The sequence below is a fragment of the Pseudochaenichthys georgianus genome, chromosome 24 (genome assembly GCF_902827115.2).
Source record: "Pseudochaenichthys georgianus chromosome 24, fPseGeo1.2, whole genome shotgun sequence".
In the NCBI taxonomy this organism is placed as follows: domain Eukaryota; kingdom Metazoa; phylum Chordata; class Actinopteri; order Perciformes; family Channichthyidae; genus Pseudochaenichthys; species Pseudochaenichthys georgianus.
Window position 1 is genome coordinate 21176087 of NC_047526.1, and position 27789 is coordinate 21203875.

The 27789-nt window shown below is 43.0% G+C and overlaps 1 protein-coding gene across 1 annotated transcript; it reads left to right on the plus strand.

Moving 5' to 3' along the window:
• The first annotated feature begins 260 nt into the window (after window positions 1-260).
• Window positions 261-27723, plus strand: rab32a (RAB32a, member RAS oncogene family). Its single transcript, XM_034075820.2, has 3 exons — window positions 261-662; window positions 22202-22479; window positions 26555-27723. The coding sequence occupies exons 1-3, from the start codon at window positions 449-451 to the stop codon at window positions 26702-26704; spliced, it is 642 nt and encodes a 213-aa protein (XP_033931711.1). The 5' UTR covers window positions 261-448; the 3' UTR covers window positions 26705-27723.
• The last annotated feature ends 66 nt before the right edge of the window (window positions 27724-27789 follow it).

The following is a 27789-nucleotide window of genomic DNA, read 5'->3' on the forward strand; positions in this document are numbered from 1 at the left end:
AAATGTATCCACCCACTCCGCACTATTCTGAATGCAGCAAATAATGCATACTTGTTTCTTTGTTTTTAAAGTACAAACGAAGTCCCACACCATGACCAAAGGTTCATGGTTACTTGATTTCAAATATTCATTGACATTACACAGTTGGGGAGCTTGAGTTTGAATGCAAATCACCCTGTAAACATGAGAGGGTTTCTGTAGCTGCAGCAGCGCAAGTTTCTTACATTTCCGGGTCCTATGACTTATCAGGTGGTTACTGAGCAGGAGGAGGAGGAGAAGGATAATTGAAAGGGGAGAGACAAATGTAATTTCTGTTGCATCTGGCCCTGAGCCCCCTGAACAGCCCAGTCCTACAGCAGCTCTCACAGGAAGGATACATGAGCGAGAAAGCAGAAGCTGCCAGAGTTTAGAGAAAGTTGTCGGTGTGTGTGTGTGTGTTTGTGTCAGCATGGCCGGGGGCTCGGTGTTCGAGTGTAAGGAGTACTTGTTCAAAGTGCTGGTCATCGGGGAATTAGGCGTCGGGAAAACGAGCATCATCAAACGCTACGTGCACCAGCTCTTCTCGCAGCACTACAGGGCGACGATCGGGGTCGACTTTGCTCTTAAAGTGATCAACTGGGACAGCAAAACGCTGGTCAGGTTACAGCTGTGGGACATCGCAGGTAAGGAGACGCTAATTCACTTCAGTCACGTGACACTTGGTGCTTTAAACGGAATCAGATGCTTTCAATATCAATGGATGCCAATCTCAATTTCTCTGTGTGGCACGGTGAAGTTTCACTTTCACAGATTGCAAGATATGACGAAATTCAACATTTCAGTTTTAATATTTAAATAATATGGACATTATGTACAGAAGTAAGTACCACAAGCTCAGTTAGGCAGGAGGAATTTCCAATCATGATCATGTCTGCTCGTCCCCTTTATGATATAATTCAGAGGAATGTAGGTCACGTTGTTATTACCAACAGAGCGCCACCCCCTTCCCTGAACTCACCATCATATTCTTGTTATATTTTCTCTAGGGATTCATTTGTTGTTTGCTAAGTGACTTAACTGCTCCTCATCGTTATTCCATGCTGTTGTTCATGTTGCAATGTCACTGTAATGTCCCCCAAAAGTCATTCTGCCATGTGATCCTTTTTCTTCATGGGAGGATTTCAATAAACTTGGGTAAACTCCCTCAAAGCTTCTAAACTTGGCACACACAGCAACCTGTGAATTCCAGCAGCTTGAGTAAGCAAGCCCAGAGAAATCAGAGCATGCAGTGTAAATAAAGTTTCACACTTGCAGGCTGTTTAAAACTCTCACTGTTTGTTCATCTTCAGGCACCAAAATATCACATTGCAAACAGAAAGTGTCTGAGAATGGCTTGCTGGAAAGGACCGGTGAGGGAGGAAGAGAGAAGCAATCAAACCAACAAACACAATATGCTTGTTTGAGACGCGTTGCGGCTCGCCTCGAAAGTAGACGAGAATAGCCGATCGCAGCCGGGGAGGTCTCAAAAAGCTCGCCAGAAGTCGGACAGCTCTGGGTCCTTCTCACTTCGGTTAAATTGATTCCTTGCGTCCCTCACTTGCGTCGTTTCCCTGCGTCTAGTCCCTCCCACCAGGGAAGCATGGAGAGACGCAAGGAAACCACGAGAAGCAGGGAAATGAGTTTTAAGAGCAATGGGACGTCCTTTCCTCCGGAGCGTCACGTGAAGCGACGTCCGTTTGTGATGACACCGCACAGCTGATCGTCTGACAGCAGCTCTGTCCCCGTTATTTCCACACACGCCCCGCCTCTGTCAGTACACATTTACTGACACAAACATGTGTATCAGTGGCGGCGCTAGGGGGTGGCTACCTGGGCTCAAGCCCCGGATGTTTCACTTAAAAAAAAAAAGTTTTCAAAAAGATTTTTTTTTTTGCTGAAAATGTCTCTGGAGTAATGTGCAGTACCGGCGTCCACCAGAGAGGCAGCCGCTGCGGGACATTAGCCTGCGTACTGCGTAGCCTTCCCTGCCCTGAAGAAGAAGTGATCCTTCCTCGTGCCTGAGGAGTTTTAAGCTAATAGTAATAGCCTATAAAGTTATGGATATTAGAAAGTTATTTTCATCGAAGCAGGCGCCACAAGCTGCTGCTGCAGCAGCATCAGCAGCTGACAACAATGTCATCACCAGCAGTGAAGAAATGGATGACGTTTCAGGTTTGTGAATCTAATGGTGATATCTGCACTCTGGCTGACTGAGTAAGAAGTGAAAAAGAGTGATGTACTGTAACGTTAATCTTATAGCTTGTAAACATGGAGTAACCAAGGCAAGGCAAGTTTATTTATATAGCACCTTTCAACACAAGGCAATTCAAGGTGCTTTACAAAAATGAAAGACATTCAGACAAAGGCATTTAAAAACAGTAAAAGATAATAAAATAAACATTAAAAGAAAAAATACATGAATAAAAAGTACACGAATAACAAGTTACAGTGCAGTTTAAGATATGAATAGTTCACACAGAAGTTCCACTTTACTGATTGTTGCGACCTGGCTCAAAAGGCCACAACAAAAAGGAGACGCAACATGTCAACGGGTAGGTAAAGGTGTTTATTTGCACCACACTGTTCAAGTCAACTCATGGTTTATACTCATCAGAGCCGGGTGCCTGCAGGAAAAAGCAGAGAGAGAACAGACAGGAGCAGAGAGGCTTTAAAATGGCTGTCGAGCACCAGACCCAAGTGCCCTGAGTTACTGCAATCAGTGCGATCAATGCAGCCAAGACAGGACAGCCACACCCTCTCCACTGATGAACCCACAGGGGCATCACAGCCCCCCCCTTAAGACGGAGGCCCCAAAAGGATCCCCGAAACAACTACAAATATCCAGAGCCAGAGAGACTTCCTACCCCACCGGGGCACGAGAGAGAGCATCCGCCACAACGTTGTCCTTGCCCTTAATGTGCCGAATGTCCAAACTATAGGACTGCAGGAACAGGGCCCATCTCATCAGCCGCCGGTTCGGACAGTTAAGTGAACAGAGAAAGGTAAGGGGATTATGGTCGGTATAAACTACAACTGGGCTACTCTCAAAACCCACATACACCTCAAAGTGCTGGAGGGCCCATATTAAGGCCAATGCCTCCTTTTCGATTGTTGAGTAATTGAGTTGGTACGAATTAAACTTCTTTGAGAAGTAACAAACTGACCTATCAATACTAGGGGTGTTGAAAATAATCGTTTCTACGATGCATTGCGATGCAGACGTGGACGATTCGGTCTCGATGCAGTGACGGAAGATAATCGGTTATAGAGTAGCAACGTTGCTTCCTGATTTTCCGGCCGCGGCTTTACTATAACGTTTTTTCTGTCACTTTAATATCAAATCGGTCGGTGACGCAGAGATCAGGGAACATACGTGACAGCGGCACAGCAACACCGAGCAGTCTGCTTTATCCATCAACACAAGAACACCAGTCCGTGTCGCTGCGGCTCAGAGACACAGACAGGGATTTATGTTTTTCAAAAATAATCGCGTTACAATCATGTCAGGTTTTTGGTGGATTTAATTAAGTCTTGGATTGCAAAGTATGAATGTCCTCTAGCAATCTTCAGACGATATATACGTGTGTAAAGTTTGTGAAGGCAGGAGGAAAAAAGCTTCCGCGATCACCGTCTCCTCTCCGTTCCTCCAAGCCCCGCCCCCTCCCTGAAAATAATGAGTGACATGCTGATAGTGACCCGATAGAAACTTTATTATTCACTTAATCACTGAGATATAATGAAGTTAATTTAATCTCATACATTCATGGGATTTATGTAACAGTAAAACAGAGAATGTGAGTGTGCACCCACATGCAGTATTTTTGTTGTTATATGCTGTTGTAAATACTCCTGTTGTCTGCTGTGTTCAGACTCAAGTCCTGTGTGTGATGCCTCATTCAGGACATTCAGTGTCCTTTCTTAACAGAAGGCCGTTGCTAGAAGCTGCAGCTAGACTGCAGAAGCATTACCTTTTTGTTTTTGAGGTTGGAACAACTTCACACACGGAGGCTAGACCTATACAATTCATTTATTTTGGTTTATAAATTAATGTCAAGACATTTATGTTATTGATTTCTGAAGCACTTTCTAAATAATAAAAAGAGAGTTCATATGTATTTACTGCATGTATGCATTGATGAAAAATAAGCCATGTGCAGTAATATAGAAAACTGAGGATGCAACGCATTGGTATGAATCGTGATGCACCGTGATATCGAACCGAATCGTTGACAGGATAATCGTAATCGAATCGTGAGACCAGTGAAGATGCACAGCCCTAATCAATACCCTCAACCTCTTGCAGCAAAACCGCACCTGCCCCAACATGACTAGCATCAACCTCCAACGGCTCATCGAGGCGCGGCGCAGCGAGATCCAGAGCACAGCACAACAGGGTCCTCACAATCTCAAACGCTACCTGACACTGGTCAGACCAAATGAACTTGACTGTACCCTTCAGCAAATCAGTCAGGCGTGCAACCACTGTGGAGAAGTTCTTACAAAAGGCGCGATAGTACCTGACCAGACCTAGGAACTGCATGAGTTCCTTCTTAGTAGTGGGCATAGGAAACTGCAAAACGGCCCGCACCTTCGCGTCTACCGGACGAACTTGACCCTGGCCGACCACCCGGCCAAGGTACGTCACTGTCGCCCTAGCGAACTCACACTTGGCCAGGTTAACAGTGAGATGCGCCTCAGCCAGGCGACAGAACAGAGCACCAATGCGTTTGATGTGGTCATCCCATGTGTCACTAAACACCACTACGTCGTCAAGATAAACCGCAACCCCCTCAAGACCTGCTACCACCATGTTCATGAGGCGCTGAAATGTCGCTGGCGTATTACAAAGCCCAAAACTCATCACTGTATACTCATAAAGACCGAAAGGTGTAACAAACGCTGAAATCTTTTGCGCACGCGCTGTCAAAGGAACTTGCCAGTACCTTTAACAAGTCAAATTTACTGACGAATCTAGCAGAGCCCACCAAGTCAATACAGTCCTCCATCCGTGGCAATGGGTAATAATCTGTTTTTGTCACCTTATTAACCTTACGATAGTCGTTACAAAACCGCGGAGACCCATCTGATTTTCCAACCAGCAGACTAGGCGACGCCCAACTGGAGAACGACTGTACTGCAATCTGATTGTCCAACAGCACCCTACGCTTATCTGCAGGACAACGATAAAATCGCTGCTTAATTGGAGGACTGTCCCCCACGTCGATATCATGCTCCACGAGTGTTGTGCGCGATGGCGTGTCGCCGAACAGTACCACAAACTTCCCGATTAAAGCCGCCAATTCATCTCTCTGTGCTGCCGGTAAGTGACTCAACAAGCGATCCAATTGACATAACGACTCCGAATTCCTCAGCCTACCAGACATAACAGGTTCACTCCTCAGCCAACCCTCGATCTGAAAGCACAGAATCAACCATCATTATGGGGCCCACACCCAACTTTTTAGCCATGAAGCTATCCCCAACGGTATCACGAACATAGTACGGTTTCAGGAGGCTGACGTGACACAGTTGAGACAACTTCTTCAGATTTGGAGTAGCAATCAAGTAATTTTGACACTTTACTCTCAACAGTGTACGGGCCGGCAAACTTGGCTTTGAATGGTGAGACCTGCAGTGGCATTAAAGCCAACACCTGATCCCCTGGGCTGAATTCATGATACTCTGCTTTACGGTCATAGAGTCTCTTCATATTTGCCTAAGCACCAGCTACATTTTTCCTTGCCATTTCCACCGCTACATACAGGCGATTACGAAAGCCCTGTACATAGTCCACTACATTTTTAGGTGGCTCACCCTCAACCAAACCATCCTGGAGAACAGATAACACACCACGCACCTTATGCCCAAAGACCAAATCATTAGGGCTGAACCCTGTACTTTCCTGAACGACTTCCCTAGACGCCAACATGAGCCATGAAAGCCCCTCCTCCCAGTCCTTCCCCATTTCCATACAATAAGCACGCAGCATGGACTTCAATGTTTGATGAAACCGCTCTAGCGCCCCCTGGCTTTGGGCATGGTAAGCCGACGCACGGTTATGCCTGACCCCCAGCTGGTGTAGGATCTGTTTGAACATATGGGAAGTAAAGTTGGTACCCTGGTCGCTTCGAATCACACGTGGGATCCCAAATGTGGAGATGAACTGGGTTAAAGCCCTAACTACTGGTTTCACTGAAATGGAGCGCAAGGGAAACGCTGCAGGATACCTTGTAGTCTGGCACATTATAGTAAGCATGTACGCACAACCGGACTTAGATGGAGGTAACAGCCCCACACAATCTATGATCAAATGCTCAAAAGGTTGACCAAGGGCTGGAATGGGACTGAGGGGTGCAGGCTTCACCACCTGACTTGGTTTACCAGTGAACTGACATATGTGGCATGCTTTAATATAACTTGCAACATCGCGCTTTAACCGAGGCCAGAAAAAATTGCGTAGGACACGGTCATCGTTTTTTTTTATCCCCAAATGTCCACCACCATCATGCGCAGTTTGCATTATCACATCACGAAAGCTACTCGGCACCACCACCTGAAACATTGCCTCCCCCACAGCATCACCAACACAGGGCACCCACTTACGCACCAGCAAGTCCCCCTGAACAAAGTAACCCTGGGCTATATCTCTGACCTTCTCTGCCGGCAACAACTCAGTCCACAGAGCAGAAAGAGATGAATCGTCCTTCTGACTCCTGACCCAGTCCTCCTTTGACACCGACGAAGGGAGATCAGGCAGTGAGACCACATGTACCACATTACTTTTGCTACACTCCGAAACATGTGGGTCAGCAGACATTTTACGGCTCTGTGCACGTGTCACAGCACAAACTGGAAACCACTCTCATCTGGCTCCCCAGATACCACCGGCCTGGAAACCACCACAGGCGGTGGCACACCAGCCCACACAGCACTACCAGCGAGATCGTTGCCCAAAATCATATGTATCCCATCAAGTGGCAACGCGGGACGCACGCCGATAGACACAACTCCCTGCACCAGCTCGCAATCCAGCACTATTGTATGCCGTGGCACAGGGATCAAGCCCATCTCCATGCCCCTCATCAGCACAAAATCCCCCGTTTCTGTCTCTGACGAAAAAGGCAACACTGACTCAACAATGAATGAGTATCTAGCCGCTGTATCACGCAACACCTTAATCGGCACATATTTGTCACTACCGACTACTGATAGAACAGCTTCAGTGATGAACGGCTCAAAACCAGAACCCGCATCCGGGTCGGCACAAACCGGCTTCTTATCAGGCACCATGCCCGAGCCTACACCCAACGGTTCTTTTATCCAACACGGCAGAACAACACATGGCTGGAGCATGTGGTGACAAACGAGGCTTCCCCTTAGTTTCCAGCAACGGACACTGCTCCTTCCAATGACCCCCTCCTCTGCAATAATGACATAGGTCCACTTTGGCCCCCTCGGGTCGCCCTGTACCTACAAATCTACGGGAGGAGCCTGGTGAAAACTTTGCACCACCGCGGGCATAGCCATTGTCTTCTCCACGTTTCCAATCACCCCTAGAATACTTCTCAGTAAAACTGCCCTTATGTGTCAACACTAAATCGTCCGCTAATTCAGCAGCTCTAAACGCGGTGGAAGGTTTCTGTTCATTCACATAAGTGGCCACATGCTGAGGGAGAATGTCTTTTAAATTGTTCCAAGACATTGAGCTCACAAAGACCGTCAAAACTTGCAACCTTTGCTGCCGCGCACCACCGCTGAAAATGAGAAGTTAAATCACGGATAAACTCCACATGCGTCTGCTTATCTCCCTTGACCCAACTTCTGAACCTTTGACAATACGCTTCAGGAACCAGTTCGTAAGACTTCAACACCGCTGATTTTACTCTATCATAGTCCAAAGCATTTTCGCCACAAACAGCTGAATAGGCTTCCTGTGCTCGCCCAGTGAGTACACACTGAAGTAACAGCACTCTGTCCGAATCTGACCAGTTTCTTGCCTCTGCTATGCGTTCAAATGGAGTGAAAAAAATGTCCGGGTCACGCTCATTGAACTTTGGCACTAATCGCAAGTAAGAAATGATATCGCCACTGCCTGATGCCGACCCATCACCACCAACCTCCCCTGGAGAAAACTTGCCCTCACCCATCAGCCGTAATCTAGCATGTTCCACCTCACATTTCATCTTTTCCACCTCCAGCATCTTCTCCACCTCTAAACGCTTCTCTACCTCCTGCTGCTGACCCCTCATCTCCAACTTCTCCAACTTCAACTCCAACTGCAATCTCTCCTGATCAAACTGCATGGCCAAAAGCTGCTTTTGCTGCTCGAACGTCAAACCAGCTGTCTGAACCACTACCGGCACGAACCCTGCAGCACCAGACTCACTTTTCTGCAACACCCCCTGCTCAAACAAAGATGACACAATGACAGTTGTAATGTCACGTTTCCGCTTGCTCCCCACAACAGCAATGTCATAGTGCTCTGCTATTTCGACCAACTGCGCCTTCTGGCAATCATCTAAGAAAGACACTGAGGGCGCATCCACAAACGCTGACAAAGAAGTCATAATAGCCAAACAGAAAGCAAAGTATTAAACTGCCAACACGCATGGGCATAAGATTAACCCAACAGAGAATTTCCCCCTAACTGCCTAAACAAAATCTTCCTAATCTCACCTAGTCTTCATGTGGCTTGCGGTGGGTAATTACACACTGGAACCCGGCTGAGTTATGGAGCGACCTGCACGCAGGTAACACCAAGAACTCATGCGGACGTGCCCCCGAGACAGCTGTCCGGAAACAGCTGACACTAACCACGTCGCCACAACACTATGAAAAAAACAAAAAACAGACGCAACCTAGCGGGGAAAATCTCTTTTACAAAAGCGTAACAAACAGCAACATGTTACCTTCTAATTGGCACACAAAACCTGACGACATGTCAAACACTACAGCTTCCAGAAACCCAAAAGACATGATGTGTCCCCCAAATAGCAGCGACAAGCGAGCACACAGCTGGACCACAACAATGAATCAGCTGCTCAATGACACCATGTGCTCTGAGCACTACACAAACTTTGTAAACAAATAACCCGTTGGACAGCCCCCATTTGTTGCGACCTGGCTCAAAAGGCCACAACAAAAAGGAGACCCAACATGTCAACGGGTAGGTAAAGGTGTTTATTTGCACCACACTGTTCAAGTCAACTCATGGTTTATACTCATCAGAGCCGGGTGCCTGCAGGAAAAAGCAGAGAGAGAACAGACAGGAGCAGAGAGGCTTTAAAATAGCTGTCGAGCACCAGACCCAGGTGCCCTGAGTTACTGCAATCAGTGCGATCAATGCAGCCAAGACAGGACAGCCACACCCTCTCCACTGATGAACCCACAGGGGCATCACACTGAACAGCTCAGTTTCAATTAAAAGCAGAGACAAAAAGATAAACCACACTAAGTCAATACCCTTATATGTTAGTATGTATACAGAACATGACTAAAAATTATTCTAAGATGTAACGTTAACCCTTCATACCTCAGTCTACTTTTAAGACACTAAAATAACGTATTCCAATTTTTATTTTGTTTTCGCGCGAGGAATTATACCGGCTCTCGTTTCAGTACACATAACAACGGAACCATAGCAACGGAACTGACAGGCAACGGAACTGACAGGCAACAGTCAGAAACGTGACTCTTACGGCCCGTCTACACTACAGGCATCGAAAAATGCTTTCAACGCTTCGCCCATTCACTTGAATGACGTAGAATATTTTGAATCTTCGCCGAACTGCATTGTGGGGAGCGGAGCATGGCTTTGCAAGCATCGTGAGCATCAAAAGTTGAGCAATGTTCTACTTTTGATGCTCCCGATGCTTTCGAAGCTGGCATCAGCCCGTTTATGCAAATCCCGCCAGTACAAGCGCTAGCCAATCAAACCGCGTAGCAAATCACCCGGTTCTTTCCGACCAGAACTATTTACCGGGATACAAACCGGAGGAACCATGCATGGAGGGAGGTGGCAGAGACAGTGGGTGAAACTGGTAGGTTTTCGCCTGTTTGGGGAGTTTATATCCAGTTTACTTCGTTTTAACATTGCTATTGCTTTGTATGTCGGGGGCGGGAGATTCATGTGATTGGTTGTTGGTCGCGTTGCTCGCAAAAAATCACCAAGCTTCAGACACGCCCAGCTTCAAGATTTGTTGATGCCTGTAGTGTAGACGGGCCGTTACACTCTTTCCGTCACAAACAAAGATGGTGGATGAGAATAGATCTATAAAACGATAAGCAATGCGCCAGAATCAAGGGGACTATCCATCAATCAATCAATCAATGTTTATTTATATAGCCCAATATCACAAATGTTACATTTGTCTCAGTGGTCTTCACAGTGTGTCATCCACATCCTTTAAAACTCTACGCACATTCGTTTCACTGAAATAAGTAAACGACTGTATTTGAGTGAGTTAAGGCATTAGTTTGCTTCATTAAAGGGTGTTAATGAATAAGTGTTCTCCAGTGCCTTTTGTCCGCTTTAAAGGGGACCTATCATGCAAAATGCACTTTTGTACGTCTTTTATACATGAATATGTGTCCCCGGTGTTCCAGGGAACTCACCAAGTGTCAGAAAACACAACTCTCTCTCTTTTCCTCCATACCCAAATCTCTAAAAACGGGGCTGCAACGGATCTGATGCAGACTGATCCAGATTTGAATGATTTTCTACGTCACAGAAGTGGTGCTCCGCTTAGTGGTCAATTCTCCACTTATCAGGGGAATGTGGGGTTGGGCCACGGCCGGCCATTGCGCTGGAGACGCTGTAGTACATATACCAGGCCTGTAAGTGGCGCTGTAGTCTGCCACAAAAGCAGCGAAGAAGACTTCCCGCGCATGGTTGCCATGGTTGCCCTTCTGTTTATTCTCCGCTGTGGCTCTTTTTCTCCCTTCCAGAGGCAAGCGTTTGCTCCCGCTGCTGTAATTCAATGCAATCCCTCCCTCGCTGTAATTCTCTCCGGTAGTCCACCAGCAGATGACAAACACCCACTTCTCCGCCTCTTCCAAGGAACGAGGGGACCGTGCAGCAGAGTTTCAGTTAGATTTTTTTCCGCCAGTCAACATATCCGTTAAAGTTTAAATCTTCCGGACAAAATTAGAAAAGTGCTGGTCAAAGGTCTTCCTTGTTATTTATTGAGCTTTAAAACAAATGAATAATGACTCTATATAATCATATAAGAATAAAACACGGAGGACAGAGATCTCTTTTTCTCCCCCTCTTCTCCCCGCTGCAGCCCAGCAGCTGATTTCAAAGCTGCAGCTGACCACGCCCCCCTGCAGGAGAGGGGAGCGTGGTCAGCTGCAGCTCACAGAATCAGCCCCCTGCAAAAACAGGGCTGGAAAGAGCAAATAGAGCGAAATGAGGCATGGCTAAAATGCAGGATCTGTTTGGTATTTTCAAAAAAAAACAATTTATATACTTTATATAGGTATGGCCCTACAATATATTGTTCAAATATAGCATGATATGTCCCCTTTAAGGTATTATTAAGGTAGGGTTAATGTTGCTCTCAAAGTGCACCAGATTGATGCTTTTAACTTCAATATTTAAAAAAAAATCTTCCCGGACCCCCCTAAAGGAGGCGACGACCCCCCTAAAGGATGTTCGGTCCACCCCCCACTTGTAAAAAAATAGCACTTTACCCCTGCACCCCCCCCCCCCCCCCCCCCCCCCAACAACTCCTGGGCTAAGCCCCGGATCTCCGACAATCCTAAATCCGCCACTGATTTGTATCATCTGTTGTGGACCCAAATACATTAAATAAAATAAGAACTCATTCTCAAAAAAGATAAACGCCATTCTTAAAATGTATAAACGAACAATAGTTTGATTAATATTGATTAGAGTGCACAAAATAAATAAAATAATTCACAGAAGAAAAAGAGATGTTATCTATCAAAACCCAGTTAGATTAACATTCATTGGATTGCACACTTTGTTTGTTTGTATATGTAGCACATTCACATTTTAATAGCACTTAATGACTGACTGAATGGAAATGACAATAAATGAAAATGTAAAAAGAAAAAAGCGATCATGAAAATGTTTCCAAAAAATGAATAAAATGATTTTTGACCACTTTGTTGTTCAGATATATCACATATTTGTAACTAAATGATACATTAATTGAAATAAAACACGGTATAAACTGAGGAGTGACTCCCGTGAGGTTCATGTATTTTCTTCACTCCGCTGCGAAACTGCTCTCATGTCAAGAAGCATCAGATCAGTGCATGCACTGCATCGTCCAATCAGTGAGCGATACACAGTAAGGGGGCGGGGCGAGTGTCTGAGGATTTAATCGAAGGATGGTCTGGTGGTTCCTCGGTTATAGCTCCTCCATTATCGCTCCTCGCTCCTCGGTCCTCCGGCAAAAATAAGGCCATTGGGACGCTACTCAAGATGGCGCAGACAAATCAACTTCCGGTGAGACCGAGACCGAGGACCGAGGAAATGAAAAATAAGAGAAGTGAGAAGGGCCCTCGGAGTCGGTTTCGTCTTCTTCTTCTTCTCTCGGTTTTTTGGCGGATTGCAAACAACTTTAAGGTGCATGCCGCCACCTCCGGAGTCGGCTTGACTCGGTTTGCATTTATAAAGAATGCACACATGTGTTTAATCGTTAATGTCAGATATGTACTAAGTAAATAGCCTACATTTGTTTCTGCTCAATATTAGATTCAACTTTATTGTTATTGCACATATTACAGGTACTGAGACAACGAAATGCAGTTTAGCTTCTAAGCAGGTGCATCAAGTAGTGAAAAGTAATGTACACTATTAGACAGAATACAATATAGAATGAATTGAATGATGAATAAACAGTGAGGGGTATGAATACACTAGATATCAGCCTGTGAGCAGTATGAACAGTGTGTATGAATATGCTAAGATATATAAAGTATGAAAACGGTAAGCAGTGCAAGTATAGTATAAAATATATAGATATTAATTTCATGATAAACATTGTGGAACAATGATGAAAAATGTGAATGGAAGTGGCGACGTAAAACTGACACAAAACAACAACAAACTTTTGTCGAGCCAATTGGAGAGTTTCATCACCAGCACGTGGTAAAAACCACCAATGAGCGCTCAGCTCGAGATACCAGCGAGTCGTTTCCCATCAAGCATTTCGCTTCCGCAGCCCGTGGAGAGGAACTGCGCCGCCTCGCCGCGCCTCGCTCTCAAGGCTGCGGGCGTCTTTGTCCCGCGAGATTTCAACGTCTCATGTAGGCGAGCCTCCAGAGCAAGTCGGACAAAATGACTAACCATCATGCAACGCACTAGCAAGACGTTGATCGCAACTGCGCAGGTCTCACTTGTCTCAAACAAGCCTAGTAACTGTCTTTTACACTTCCATGTTGAGCAATGCAGGCTTTCCTGAATGAGGGATGTAATGTGTGGTGATGGGAGGGTGAAGGGTCTCTGTGACATCCTAGCCTCTTTTCTTTCATGTTATTCCTAGAGTATCCTCAGTCATAGCCTAAAATAAAACTCACATTCGTGCTTGGGAAATTGCTTAGTCAGATATACTGTAAATCATAAGGTCAATTTATGGTGGGTATTTTTACGTTTGGTTTAATGAGATCACATGGCTTCAGGGCCTATGTGTGCTGTTGCTGATAACGAGTCCAAGGGTTGTCTCTTTTTTATGTAGTTGCTGTAATTTTAAATAGCAAATATGTTATTTAAAAAGTGACAGTTAACAAATGCCATTTGTATTATCTGTTCTGTCTAAACAGTAATGATCTCACATGTGCAGAAAGAAAGTAGGAGTAGTTAATCATTCTCTGAGAAGGTGGCATTCGAGGAGAGGAGTGTGGATAAAGGACTGACTGTGTGTATTATGTGCAGAATGAATTGTAAGGACTATGAGATGTCAGAGAATACTGAAGAGTGGTCATCAAGATATACCACTACTGAAAGTGGCATATTTAAACTGCTTGTTTTGTCTGATCCAGAGTCCAAAAATATTTAGTTTACTATCATAAAATATGCATAACACAAGCACATATTCACAGTTGACAACACAATAAATGTCAGATCGCTCTTAAAGCCTTGCAACTGTAATTCAGCTCACGTTTTGTTTCCAGCTGCAGGCTTGTAGTGGACATATTTGTTTTGACAGGATGATAAAATTACTACTTATGATGACGTCGGCTGTCATTAAGATTGGACTTTATGCTCACACCTATTTGTCTATTTACTATTCCCTCAAGTTGAATTGCAACTGAAGGATTTAAAGTACAATGGATCCTTCACTGTACCTTCTGACTCTCAGTCATGGGTTTCCAGAGATGATGCGCATGACAGAGCTTGAGATGGGTAAACCATAAACTATTCAAGATGGTTGAAAATCACCATGTGCAAGTGATTTAGCACCACATGCAACAGAGAATAGGGATTGGTTCTTAGTACATGCTGTTCATGGCGCAGTTATAGCTTGTGATCTGGCTTTGCTGTAAAATCTTTAACTGCTGAGTTGCCTGTCAAGATTTCTGTATTTTGAAGAGTCAGCTGCTCAATGTCACTGTTACGCCCAGGCCTAGGGAAACCTAGGCGCAACACAAAGTGTGCACTCTCCTCTTTTCCCACTCCCAAGAACATAGACAATGAGACAGTGAAAGCCGTTTGGTAAATTTAATTACCAAAGTTTTCTTTTTAGCAAATAAGTGCAACAACCCACAAAACAAACAAATCTCTGAACACAAAAATCTTGCCTAACAAATAAGAAAATAAACATACAAGACTCTTACCTACACTGACGTAAAAACAGGAGAAAACGAGAATCAACCAAAAGGAAAAGGGTTTCACACTTTCATGTAGACTTACGGCATGTCCAACAAGGACAGGTTAAAGTTATGTCTATCCTTTCAAGTTTTACAAAATATTCAAGGACAGAAGTACAAAGGGACGGATACAAATACGCAACGGTTGGGAGCAGGAGAAGCTGAGTCAGAGAGAGGGCAGAGTGACGGCATGGCTGCAGCATAAATGCTCCCCTCTTCTTCAGGTGGACTAATCCGCCTGTTGAAGGTAGCTAATCAGCTAACGGGCACCACCTGCTTGCTCACACACACACACACACACACACACACACACACACACACACACACACACACACACACACACACACACACACACACACACACACACACACACACACACACACACACACACACACACACACACACACACACACACACACACACACAGGAGGAGGGAAACATCTCTACACATAATACACATAACGACCAGGGTCGTAACAGTCACATCCACTGTGTACATACAGTGTATGTTTACATACAAAGGAAATGTAAACATATTTTCAATTCTTTTTTAAATTTAGACAGACCTGTCCATTTAATGTGTTCATGTTGTGCAAATCCAAATTAAATAGCCCTTTTTAGATTTACTCAATTCATACTTCCCAATGTCACCGTGGCCTTTCTTCTCCCTCAATCAAACAAACCTCATGTGCTGAGACAGATCAGGACAGATGTTTTTATTTGTATTCCATTGCTAACAGCAGTGACGGAAAGGGGGTGGACAGTTGGTTTGTGTGTGTGGTGGGGGGGGTCATTGCAGACTGATTGCCCCCCCCCCCCCCCCCCTGCTGACACTTGGGGCCCTGGCAGCACAGGCTCAGTGTGCAGGGGCTTCTGTGATTGAGTGCCAGGGAAGGCCGTCTGTGACAGTCAGACAGCACTCGATCAGAGGACACAAACACACTTAGGCTGATATCATCCATCGAGACAAAGGGAACACGCTAGCACATATTGGGTGAAAACACTGATACTAGAAGGTAAAATGACACAGATAGTCAATTACAATTATGGCACCTCAACAAGGTCTGGCCAGCAGACTCCGAGGATGAAATAAGTATCAAATTGTTGGTGTGAAAGAGCTCGAGGTATATTTTCCAAGTCATTAAGCCATTTAATCATGCAGAAAAGGAGGAGGAATTATCTTCTGGGCAACGCTGAGGGCAACTTCAGAGTAGGGTTGTCTTTTAGCAACCCTACTAATGATTACAGTCTGGGAGGAATGACAGTAATCAGAGGCTTGTACGTGAGGTGGACAACATGGAAGTCAGTGTAAAGCTAGCAGAGCTCCCACCCCTTTTCACCCGGAATTGCTACTCTCTGCTTGATTTGTCAAAGACTGTGGACAGGATGATTACCAATAGTCAAAGTGTTAAAATAGCCTGCACCTCGTAGGACTGAACCTAAGAGCCGGAGGATGCATGTTACTGCAGGGGTTTCCATCACAGTGCTAACCCGCTGTACTGTCAGGAACATGTGATTTTACATTGACCCCTCCAACTACTCTCTTTTCCTCAAACATTTTATTTTCCACCAGGATTATGTTTTATTAATTTTTGTCCTAACCTTTTGTCTTTGGATTTTGTGTGTAAGGTTAAGGAAAGAGCTGTATGTAACTAATTACATGTATCATCAATACATCTGTAGATTATTTCCTCTAAAAATAATGTTGTCTTTATTAATATATCTTTGAAGATGAGATGTAGGTAGTAACAATTGCTTGAGTAATTACTTACACCAAATTGATCTTTAAAGAAGTGACTAATTCGTTTTGATTGTTGATCGTCTAACTAACAGAATAAACAACTCAACCACTAAGTAACACTTTATTGCTGCCGAGGCCGAGCAATTAATCCCCATTTAGCAATCACAACTTTAAATACTGAATGTGACCTTGAGGTCTTTTCAAGCACACCGTGTAGAAAAAATGCACCAATGTTGAATGAGCAATGAATGCTCCACACCAACAATGTGCAATAAGGAGCTCCTTAGTGTAAAGCAGGGGTGGGGAACCTCCGGCCTCCGGGCCGTATACGGCCCGCGAGACAATTTGGTACGGCCCTCGAGGTAATTTATAAACACACGCAAAATGAAAGAAATCTAGACCGCAAAAAAATTAAACAAGCGAGTGCCTGTTTTTCCTGGCCAAGGTCAGGGTCCTTGAACACAACACGAGCCTAACGTGTCATCACGTGGTATATGTCTCGACTGACAGGGGTGCAGTTCTGACGGAGAGCACCAGAACGCCACTCCAGCACTTCAGAAATTGCAGTACCGATAAGTCCATACACATGCCGCAGTTTCTGCGTGTCTGTATCTTTAGTTGAAAGCCCAGTGGCGATCTGCTCATCTGTCATACAGTCAATAACTTTGTTGTTATCATTAGCATCTGGTTAGCTAGCTATGCTAACGAATATAAGAAGCTTTGTCTACAACCAGTGAGGTAAAGGCACATCTTTATATGATCATTATAGTTATTAAGAGAATAAAGTAAACAGGTATAAAATACTATATGACAGTTATTAATAAAGAAGAATACTGTTTGAAAGGGGAGTGATTTGTCAAATATCCATAAATTAAAAGAAAATCTGCTTACAGTTGTGTTTGGGTGTTGAGAGATGTGTCCATAGATCTCCTAATGTTGCTCTCAAATTGCACCAGATTGATGCTTTTAACTTCAACATTTAAATCTTCCCAGGGGAGGTTAGGTCCCCCCCCTCCACTTAAATCATGTTCACATGGATAGGAAACTAAATACATTTGCACACATCTTGTGTCCATAACTTTCTGTTTAGGTGGTCACGCCACACCCTGCACGTGCATGCATACGCGAGTCATGGTGAGATATCTGGATTAAGAGGTTGCTTTTTCTTTGCACAGAATGAAATGAATGGGCTGTGATTTTACTTTTTTTAAGCAGAGGTCAATAACTTGTACGGCCCTCTGAGGATATTGTAAAAATTGAAATGGCCCTTGAGAGGAAAAAGGTTCCCCACCCCTGGTGTAAAGTAACAGTCTTTGCTGAACATTTCCTTGGTCACTCCACTTTACACTTGAGAATATCTCTGATATCTCTGGTAAGTTGATCATTTACACAGCTCTGTCATTATCTGGTATTTCTTTTATAGTTTTCGTAGTAATTATGTAGAATATGTAGTTTTGTTTTTCACTTTTCTTTATCCTATAGTTTAATATAACCAGAAAAAATGAAACAATTTCTGGCCTGTTCTGGATTCTTACACAGATTGAAAAAGGATTTTGAATCACATGTAATAAATCTACAACAAATGTTAGTATTTTCAGCTAAATTCCTGCAACGTTGTGCCAAGGCTTTATATTAATCGGCCCTCATTAACCCTACAGTTAAAGGCAGAGGAAAACGATAGTCACACGACTTGTAGGTTGAGGATTTCCCCTGAATTCAGACTTTGTTTGCTGCTTAAGGCCTTGGTAAGCTGGAGTAAGTCACCTCTCACATGCTGCTCTGTGGAATTTGAACGTGCCAGTCATGTGATGTTCACGGTCTGTCCTGAGAAGCTCGTGCTGAAGACTACCTTAATGACTGGACCCTGTGTAGTTTGGGTAATGTAGTTGCTGGGAGGGCGTGTGGTGAAGTTTTACAGCCAGTTGCCTCCCATCAACAGACGGAGACTGCTGCTATTGCTACTGCCGTGTCTGGCTTGGACAGTTTCTATGGTAACCCACCCACAGGATAGCAATATGTGCGACCGTAGAGGGAAGTGGGGTTGCTAGGGCTATGGATAATGATGAGACTTTTATTTCTGTGTCTCCCACACAAACAGATATGATACAGTGGCTGAAACTGAGGCATTAACGGCAGATTTCTGAAGATATCCCAGGTCCATACCCAGAATACCAAACTGTACCTTTGGCCATGCACCAGTGTTCATTAGTGCGGTGGACGCAACTGAAATGACCTCGCTTGAACCCTTTGGGATTTCTCAATAGTTCGTCGTTTCTCCTGGATAGATTCAGACGCACATTTCTTTAGTTTGCAGGCATGTTGAGCGTTTGAGGCAGCAGCACAAGTCTTTGTTCTTCTCTCTGGCAGTCTCATGCGCCTCTGTGGCAATCAGAGAGTAAATACTCAATTGTTCACACAGCTCTTTTGATTCTTGTGTTTTCTGCTGTTAGGGTGAGCAGCAAATGTCAGCCATTAATACTTTCAGTATAATGTTATCTATCCTTTATTTAAATGTTATTGCTTCGTTGAATATCAGTGTTTGATGGTCTGGTTCCAGCATCTTAAATTTGAGGATTTCATGATTATCTGTGTCATTCTTGTTAGGAAACAGAATTTCTTTAAAAAAAAGTTTTTTAAATCGTTGGTAGGATAAAACAAGACATCTGAAGAAACCATATTTTAAGTCTGTGGGAAATGATGGGGATTTTTTGTTGGAATTAAGTATTTCATTAGTAGATAAAATAATCAGAAATACAAATAAACAGTAATTGCAGCACTCGTAATATACAGTATCTTTCTTTTTTCTAAACAAATCTAAAGGAATGGCCAAAACCGACATTGAAGAGAACTGGCTGTGTATCAAAAGCCTGATAAAGCTTAATCCTCTGTGCCGTAGACCTCCATTCTTGACCAAAATCATGTGCACTGTAGTTTTATTTTAAGTAAAGTTCAGATTTAGCGTTCTTTGGAAGAAGCTATCAGGACAGAGTGATGTAGAATGTTCTTATTTGGTTGTTCCAAAACAGGACTGGCTTCAGTCAATGGAGCTGAATGATTATCAGAAGTTAAAGTGCAGGCATCTTGGGATTTGCTGTCATTTAATGTATACCACAGCCACATATTGATACCCCAAATAACTCATTACACCATGCAACAGTCAGGTGCCAATCACATTGGTGGTATTGATTGATATAATCACCCCATATGAGTCTATTCCATCCAGGCGGTTCTCTCCAAGGAGAAGTTAAGCCCCCAACCTCCTGTGCCTGCACATCGACCCAGGAAAAGGACTGGCCATGTCAGAAAACCAAGTGAAGTGTTGAATGTGGACAATGACATGCTGTCCATGGCCTCTTCAGCGAACAGTTGGTGCTTTACTCCTGGTATAAATGAATGAGCATACTTGTTCTCATCATTCACTTACTACTTTGTAAAGAGTGTGCTGTGCGATGTAAGAATACTTTTTAGCCATTGTTCCTCCATTTTTTTCAGCTTAGCACAAAAGTCCTTTTTTTGAATGTTATGAAATAATAATGGGTCTGATCACTGGCTTTATTCATTGGTGAAAGGAGTTCATTGCATTCTTTGCCTCTGTGCTCAAAAGTGTTCAGTTACTCCGTTTTTGGCTTAATGTTGGGCTCAGTCAGACCTTGCAAAATAATTCAAACGAGACAGCAGCCTGGTAAATTATTAAGCAATGTTTTCCTTTTTATATTGTGGATGTATGAGCTACAAAAGGCCTGGAAATAAAAGCTTTATTCCAGTCCATCAGCTCTTTATCCCACTGTGTCATGTCTCTGGTGAATTCACCTGGGGTTATATCAGCTAAAATTAGACTCTCAATTATGAGCAATTACCGTCAGGCCTGTGGGCCCCACAGTGTATTCACTCTCTTGCTCACACCCGCATTGCGCCACACAACTCCAGTTCCTCGTGTCGTTGGGTAAGTACCCACAGTAAAGTGAAAGTATGCTGAGAGAAGCTTTGCTTGCAGTTCCTCAATCTTAGGTTCATTTTCTATTTTGTAACTTGGCTCTGGTGGAGGCTGACTTCCTAATACACAGTACAATTACACTTGCCTTCTAGGCTTTCTGAAATTGGAGCAGTGTAGCAAAAAGATTTGCTAAATCAGTCAAATGTTATCTAAAGTCATTGGAAGCCTGATGCGTTTGCTGAGACTAAATCTAGGTGAAACGAGAAGGTGCTTAAAAGACACAATACGTGAGCCAATGTAAAGAAGCAATAGCCCTCTATTAAACCTAACCTAAACAAATGATTGTAGCCTGATTTCAAGTAAAAAAACAACTAAATCTGCGTTTTGTGTGTTCACATTAGATAACCGAAAGAGACATATATTTATAGTTGTACTTAAAATCAGCATTTTGTGCAGGTCATATGTTATGATGAATCACCATCATAAACAGAACTGGGCACGCAAAAGCTCAAAAATAGGAACCATATATTGAAGCTTACGCAAGCTCTCGTGTGTAGGAGACATTTTAATTTTATCTAAAGAAAAAACACTGCTGTCATCAAAAAAGAGAAAAACAACCATAATCCCGCAACTTTTAATATATAACTGCTTTTGCTTTATGTGGTCTGAAACATAATGTAATTGTTATTTAAACTACGAGCTCCCAGCATAAAAACAACCTTCTATCGAATCATATTTTCCATTTGTATTTGCAATCCAGGCAGTTTACGTCACAGATTTAGTTTTGATCAGATAGGCTTCAAAGTGTTACTTGATGTCAGCATAGTATTAAAATAAATACCGTTCACCTGTTGAACCGCTGATCATAGATTCACTTCCTCCAATGAGATGCTGTGTTGTACGCATCAGTGCACACTTGTGCTAAGGTGAAGTGATGTGGTCCGAGTAAAAGTTATGTTAGAGAGCTCGGCTTGGACTTGTTTTCGCCACTTCAAGAGTCTGTTTCCTCTTAAGGGTTAAGATAAAGTACTACTGCTTACTTAAGTATGGAAAATCTTGTTGATGTTTGTATTTGTTATGAGTAACATTATTAAAATCTACAGTGGATATATTTGTTCAGTGGAAATATCTGTAGCTGTTTTCTATGATGTTGTGGGATTCACAAAGAGTTAAATGCACAACGAGGCAGTGTGACAGACATATTGGTAGTTTTAAAAGAAGTAAAAAACACTGGTCCGGTTGTGTTTAAGAAGAGTCTTTCTCAGATTAATAGTGACACCAAATACAAATATGCTTTGCCTTTTGTGAACTATCTTCTTAGATTTTTGGGAATATGAGTACAGAGAAAGGGTTTATCATTACAGCAGATTACTTCTTCCATTCTCTGAGTCGATTAGGCCCTCATCTCGATCGATGGACAAAATGGAGAAAGAAATGAGACTGAATTACTTGCATGACAATCTCAGGCCTAGACATCCTGGTGTCATCCTTTTTAAATGCTGTGATGGTATTTTGTTTTGGATGTTCAGTCACATTTTCTTTTGAGGGATTCATTACATCCACATGTTTTGAATCATTACACAAATCCAAAAACCTATTACTCATATTGATTTCAGCGGCTTTGTAAAAATGCAAATGTTTCACTGTATTCTCTTTCCCTCCTCCAGGTCAGGAGCGATTTGGGAACATGACGCGAGTGTATTACAAAGAGGCTGTGGGGGCATTCGTGGTGTTCGATGTGACAAGGGGCTCCACGTTTGAGGCGGTGTCTAAGTGGAAGCACGACCTGGACAGCAAGGTGAAGCTGGCTAATGGCAGCCCCATCCCCTCAGTTCTGCTCGCCAATAAATGCGACCAGAAGAACGACAGCTCCAACAACACAACCCTAATGGACAATTTCTGCAAAGAGACCGGCTTCCTGGGCTGGTTTGAAACCTCAGCAAAGGTGAGAGATCAATACATTAGACGCAGAAGCCATTACTTACACAATTGCGTAAAATAGGTCTCTGTGCTCTTAGATGTATTTCTATTTATATCTGTTTAACAGGCTTTTTTCATGAACATGCTCTCTGATTTTTCTCTACGTTTTATTTGTGGTTACTCTACAATTCAGCAGCATGGAATTACCAAAGCAGGGATTAATACTGGCAAAAATATCTTTCACACTGGGGATACACATTTCCTTTTCAAGCTTCCTGGGTCATGGTCCAAACATGACCAGTAATGTCTTAAAATCTTATTTCACGCATGAACGTGACTCGAGTTTGCGGAAAATCTGATTTGATGAGAGCTTTGAAATACACAGCCAAGTCAAACTAAGATGAGACTTTTGGTCTAGACACTTTGCCATTTTACTGAATGGCTAATTCACTTCTAAGGCAATCGTGAAATAGTTACATGTTGTGATTTGTTAAGATTTAGGCATTCTCTCAACAGGTTTTTAACAATTTTAAATGTTTTGATCCAAATGTCAGTGTTATATAATTAGGGTTCCAAAGGGGTGGAAAGTTTCCGGAAAGTTTCCATGGGAAGTTAAGCTGGGGGAATTTTGGAAATATTTCCGATGCAAAATTAAACAAAAAACATGACATTTAAAAAAGAAAACGTTTATTTACATTTATTTTTTTAAAAGTAGAACCGAACAAGTTTTAATTATTTTATTGAACAATTATTTGTTTCATTGAAGAACGAAAACAGGAATGTTGAGTTAAATATTACTCAACTGTGCATGTGATGGAGGAATGCACAGTGCCTGTAGGGGGTGTGGTCTCAATAGCCATGCAGTGTGCTATGGCATGGATATTCAAGTGTACTTGAATGTCATCTGTTTGTTTTAGTCAAGATTATGCTAAAATATACTTTCCCCAACTATATTTAAGTTCCCTATGAAGAGCCAACCTTCAATTTAGAAAATTCCCAGTTTATTCCCGTTAATTCCCATGGAAAGTTTCCATCTTTGAAAATTCCCGGAATTTTGCAACCCTATATATATATAATGGCAAATGGTATACGTTTTTGTTCTGCTGCCAGTCATGCGCTTTAGACATTTATCTTTCCAACCAGGGAAAAGATTTGTTGGACAGCTGGTATCACATGACATTGATTGATGTTGCAGCTCAGAGCTTTGAGTGATGGGACCCGTGACATATAATGTTAGGTTGTGTTTCTCCTCAACTTCGGTCATGATATTACAGTTTTAATGTGACTGTGTCCATGTGTTTACATTATATTTGTGTAACTCTGTCTTTTTGTGACTAGTTATTGGTCAAGAGAGATCATTTTGAGTAGAGTAGTAGTGTTAAGGCCCTGCATGCAACATTTTACCTAAAAAAATCATCAGGAAGAATATTTACATTGTAGGATTATAATTTGTGTAAAGCAGTTCTTTAATATACAGTTGGGTAGTTTCATTTGTAAAAAAGCATCATGTTTTTTTTATATGGTGGTTAAGTAAGTAGAAACTGCACCTTTTTAAACAAATGATATAGAGTGCAAGGTACAATATTTCCATTCCATGATGTAGGGAAAAGTACCAAAAACAGTGCACAATACTTGAGTAAATCTACTGACCTACCTTCCACAGCTGTAAGTCTTGTTTTCTCTGAGGTGCAAACTCTATGCTATAATACAAGACTGCTCAGCAGGTAACTGAGTGAGAGCACGAGGCTGACATGAACAAAAGGCTGCCAGCACTCTCTGTGTGCCGTGTCATGTTCATTTATAAATGACGTCCTATGAAAGATGCAGTTGTTTCTGACAAGGGCTAAAATCACAGCCAGTCAATTGATCATTTTCTTAACAATGAGAGTCCTGAGAAAGCCCCCTCCCATGTTTCCCATTACATTTGTGTCATTTTTTAATTCTGCTTTGGGAGACGTGGTATGGTAAAGAGGAATGTTTTGGCAGCCCGGGTAAACTTAGTTAACTCATTCCAGATAACCTTAGGCTGTGCAGCCATGTCACGTGCTGTGTCATGTGAAGTGTGTTGGTGTGTGTGATCAGTGCAAAGCTTTTCTGTGAGTGCAATGAAGTGTTGTTCTTTTGTATGCCTGTCACGTTGGCTATCAACTAGACATACAACAAACTCTGTTTATAATTCTCTCAATGAGTACCAAACTTTGTTTCAGTTTAAGAAGCAAAACACATGAAAAGTCATCACCAGTTTTTAAAACGTTGTCAAATGCTGAGCGGCTGTTAATTTCCTCTGGTCCTAATCAGCCTTTTATGTAATGAACAACTTAGTTCCAATGTGAGGTGCCTCTTGTTCTGATTGGAGCACGCCCTCTACTCATTGAACAACCATAAAAACATTACTTAAACGTTAACTAGACACAATCATGTGATTGTGCGCACTTCCAATTCATTAAACACTACAACAGATTTTAACAGTACATTTGGACAAATAATATACCACATTTCTCCTTGTCAGATATGTTATTGTTTTGTACAACAATGTCGATAGATATGTAAATGTAGCCCTGTAAATATGATGTAGGATGTCCTTTATTGTTTTCTGTTTCATGTTGTAACCTACTTGCTGCAGGTCTCCCTTGAAAAAGAGGTCGATGATCTCAATGGGACCACCTGGTTAAATAAAGATTTGAAATTAAATTAAATGAACAAAAAGGAATTAGATTTTCATTGCAAACGTAATTTCTAAAAAAAACTCTGTTCGCCTTTACCCAAGATGACCAGGCCTCTTTTGCGGCTTTCACACCAGCGCTTTTCAGTTTCTAGCTCCGAGCGGGAGCTTTTCTGGTTCAGCTCCGGTTTCCCTTTTCAGCTCCCGCTCTGTGCACACCGCCCACTGGCGCCCCAGAGCTGCCCTTGCTGCGTCATGACGTCACCGTTTACATCGCTGATTTGCCATCCAACGGCAGCCATTACGGCGCTCACAACAACAACAACTGCGTCGGGTCGATGATCGTGTTGCTTTTAATCACACGAAGCCAGAATAAATTGAATAACGACTTCTCCAACCTTATACTTTGCTCCAGAGTGCCGTGGTTCATTGTTTATTAATGTGTTTCTGCAGCATTTACCGACCGCTGCAGTGCTGCTCTTCCACGGAGTGTATTCTCCCGTTAGCTCCCGGTTAGCTCACACTGCAGCGGCCGCTCTAAAGTATTCACTGTCCGACTCACACAAGCAGCTGATGCATATCCCCAGTTCCCCTTAGCCTAAGTGAATGTGTGTCAGTCTGAATTGACACTGTTTGGTATCACAACGCTGTTATGAAAGTTTCTCTGGTATAAAACGGGTGATGTTAGCATAGCAACCGAAGCTAAACTGACTACTTGCATCCGATAGCTGCAATAATACAAAACAACACGTCTGCCTCCCTCCACAATGATCGATAACTGTGAACGGATGGTCAAAGTAAGGCACAAATAAACAGAATCACACGAAGCCTGGTTAGTGTTGCCTGACTTTATAAAGTGTGTTTATAGGCACTAGTACTACTGCTTGTAGGCAGGCATGACAGTCGACCCATGGGAGGTGGGTTTAGTTTCCTGCACGCCTCGACGTAAGAGAGACGTAAGCGACGTCACCTCTTAGCTCCAAAGCTCTTGCCTCTGGACCGACAATTTTTTGGAGCTGGAAATGAAGCGGATTCCGGAGCTAAGAGCCGGCGCAGCTCCGGTGTGAACTGGAAAACCCGGCGCTTTTCAGGCTCTAGCTCCGAGCCGGAGCTGAAAAGGCGCTGGTGTGAAAGGGGCATTTGTAAACATTTGTGTTGCTACAGAGCCTGGAGAAAGGCCATTAATATTCATGAACTCTTCAACAGCTTTTGGCCACAGTGTGAAGGACAAGTAAATGGCTGTCAGCCTCAGATCTCTGGTAATAGTCCCTGTCTCCAAACTGTTGCTTTAACAGGCTGTTTCATGGAGAGGGGTTGAGTTGACTTCCAAAACACATATTTAAAGATGCAAGCAAAGACATGCACCAGGGTCTGATTGTCACTGTGCAGATGGATCTTTGTACAACAACTCTGATATTCTGTTTTTACCTTTTTCTAGGACAACATCAACGTGGACGAGGCAGCGCGTTTCCTGGTTGAGAATATCTTGGCTAACGACAAAGGTTTGCCATACGAGGAGAGCAATGGAGACCGGATCAAACTGGACCAGGAGACTGTGGCTGCTGAGAGCAAGTCAGGCTGCTGCTGACACTAAATCCATTCATATTAGCCATCCGCCTCCTTTGGCAGGGTCTGACCCGGCACCCGGCCTGTGACTCTCAGCCCTCTACTGCAGCCTCTCTGAGGAATATCAATGATTGGGTCTCCAAAGCTCCAGGATCTTCTCCTCTCTGCACTGATGCCCGTTTGCCCTGCACATCCATAGTTGTTTTCACTAGGCCAGAATAGAAGCCCAATTTTATCTTAATCTTGTCACTGTCTCTGTAGGGCTGTTTCCTTCTTTGTTGACACTTCTGAACCACCCCTTCTTTATTATTGTGTTTATCTCACTGCATATTTCCCTAATGGTTTATTCCACCACCAACTTTAAATCCTACCCAGCCCTCCACACTTGGACCCTGCTACTCCTCCAGTTGCCCTGATAGCCTCTGAAGCCCTGCACTGTACCGTGCTTGAAAGGGGCTCAAACTAAGCAAAACTCACAAAAAACGAACTAGAAAACCACCTGTAGCCTCTCGATTTTTGTCTCTTTGGTTTTTCACTGTAAGTATCCTTGTCATTCAATATTTTTCTGTGAGACAAGTCCCTTTTGTGCTCATGGCACACATATGTTTGTGTTTCCAGCTGTTCTACTACTGTATGAAAAAGAAAGCAGACAAAATTCACGGTTAAGCATTATCAAAGATGTATTGTATCTCATATTTAATTAATTGTTGGCTTGATTTAATAATTTCTGTAAAAAAAAAAATTAGAGCAGAACACTTTGTTGTTTACTCAAACTTTTACAAAGACAATATAGTATAATCTAATTGTGGTACTATATGAGACACACGGTCTTTTCACCAGCATAAACATTTATATTTACAGCATTTTTTTTTCTTTTTATTGTTGGGTCATACATTGTCATGCAACTGTCACACTTTCTGGTACATTAAAGTGTTCAGATTTAAAACCTGAAAGACTTTTTAAACACTGTTGAGATAAAGTGTGTATGTAAAAATACTTTAAATATACAAGACCAAAATAGAATAAACATTTTAAAATATTGTCTGTTCACATCTAATTTGTGTAATATATTTAAATGAGTTCATCCACTGTATTCTTTTATTTTTG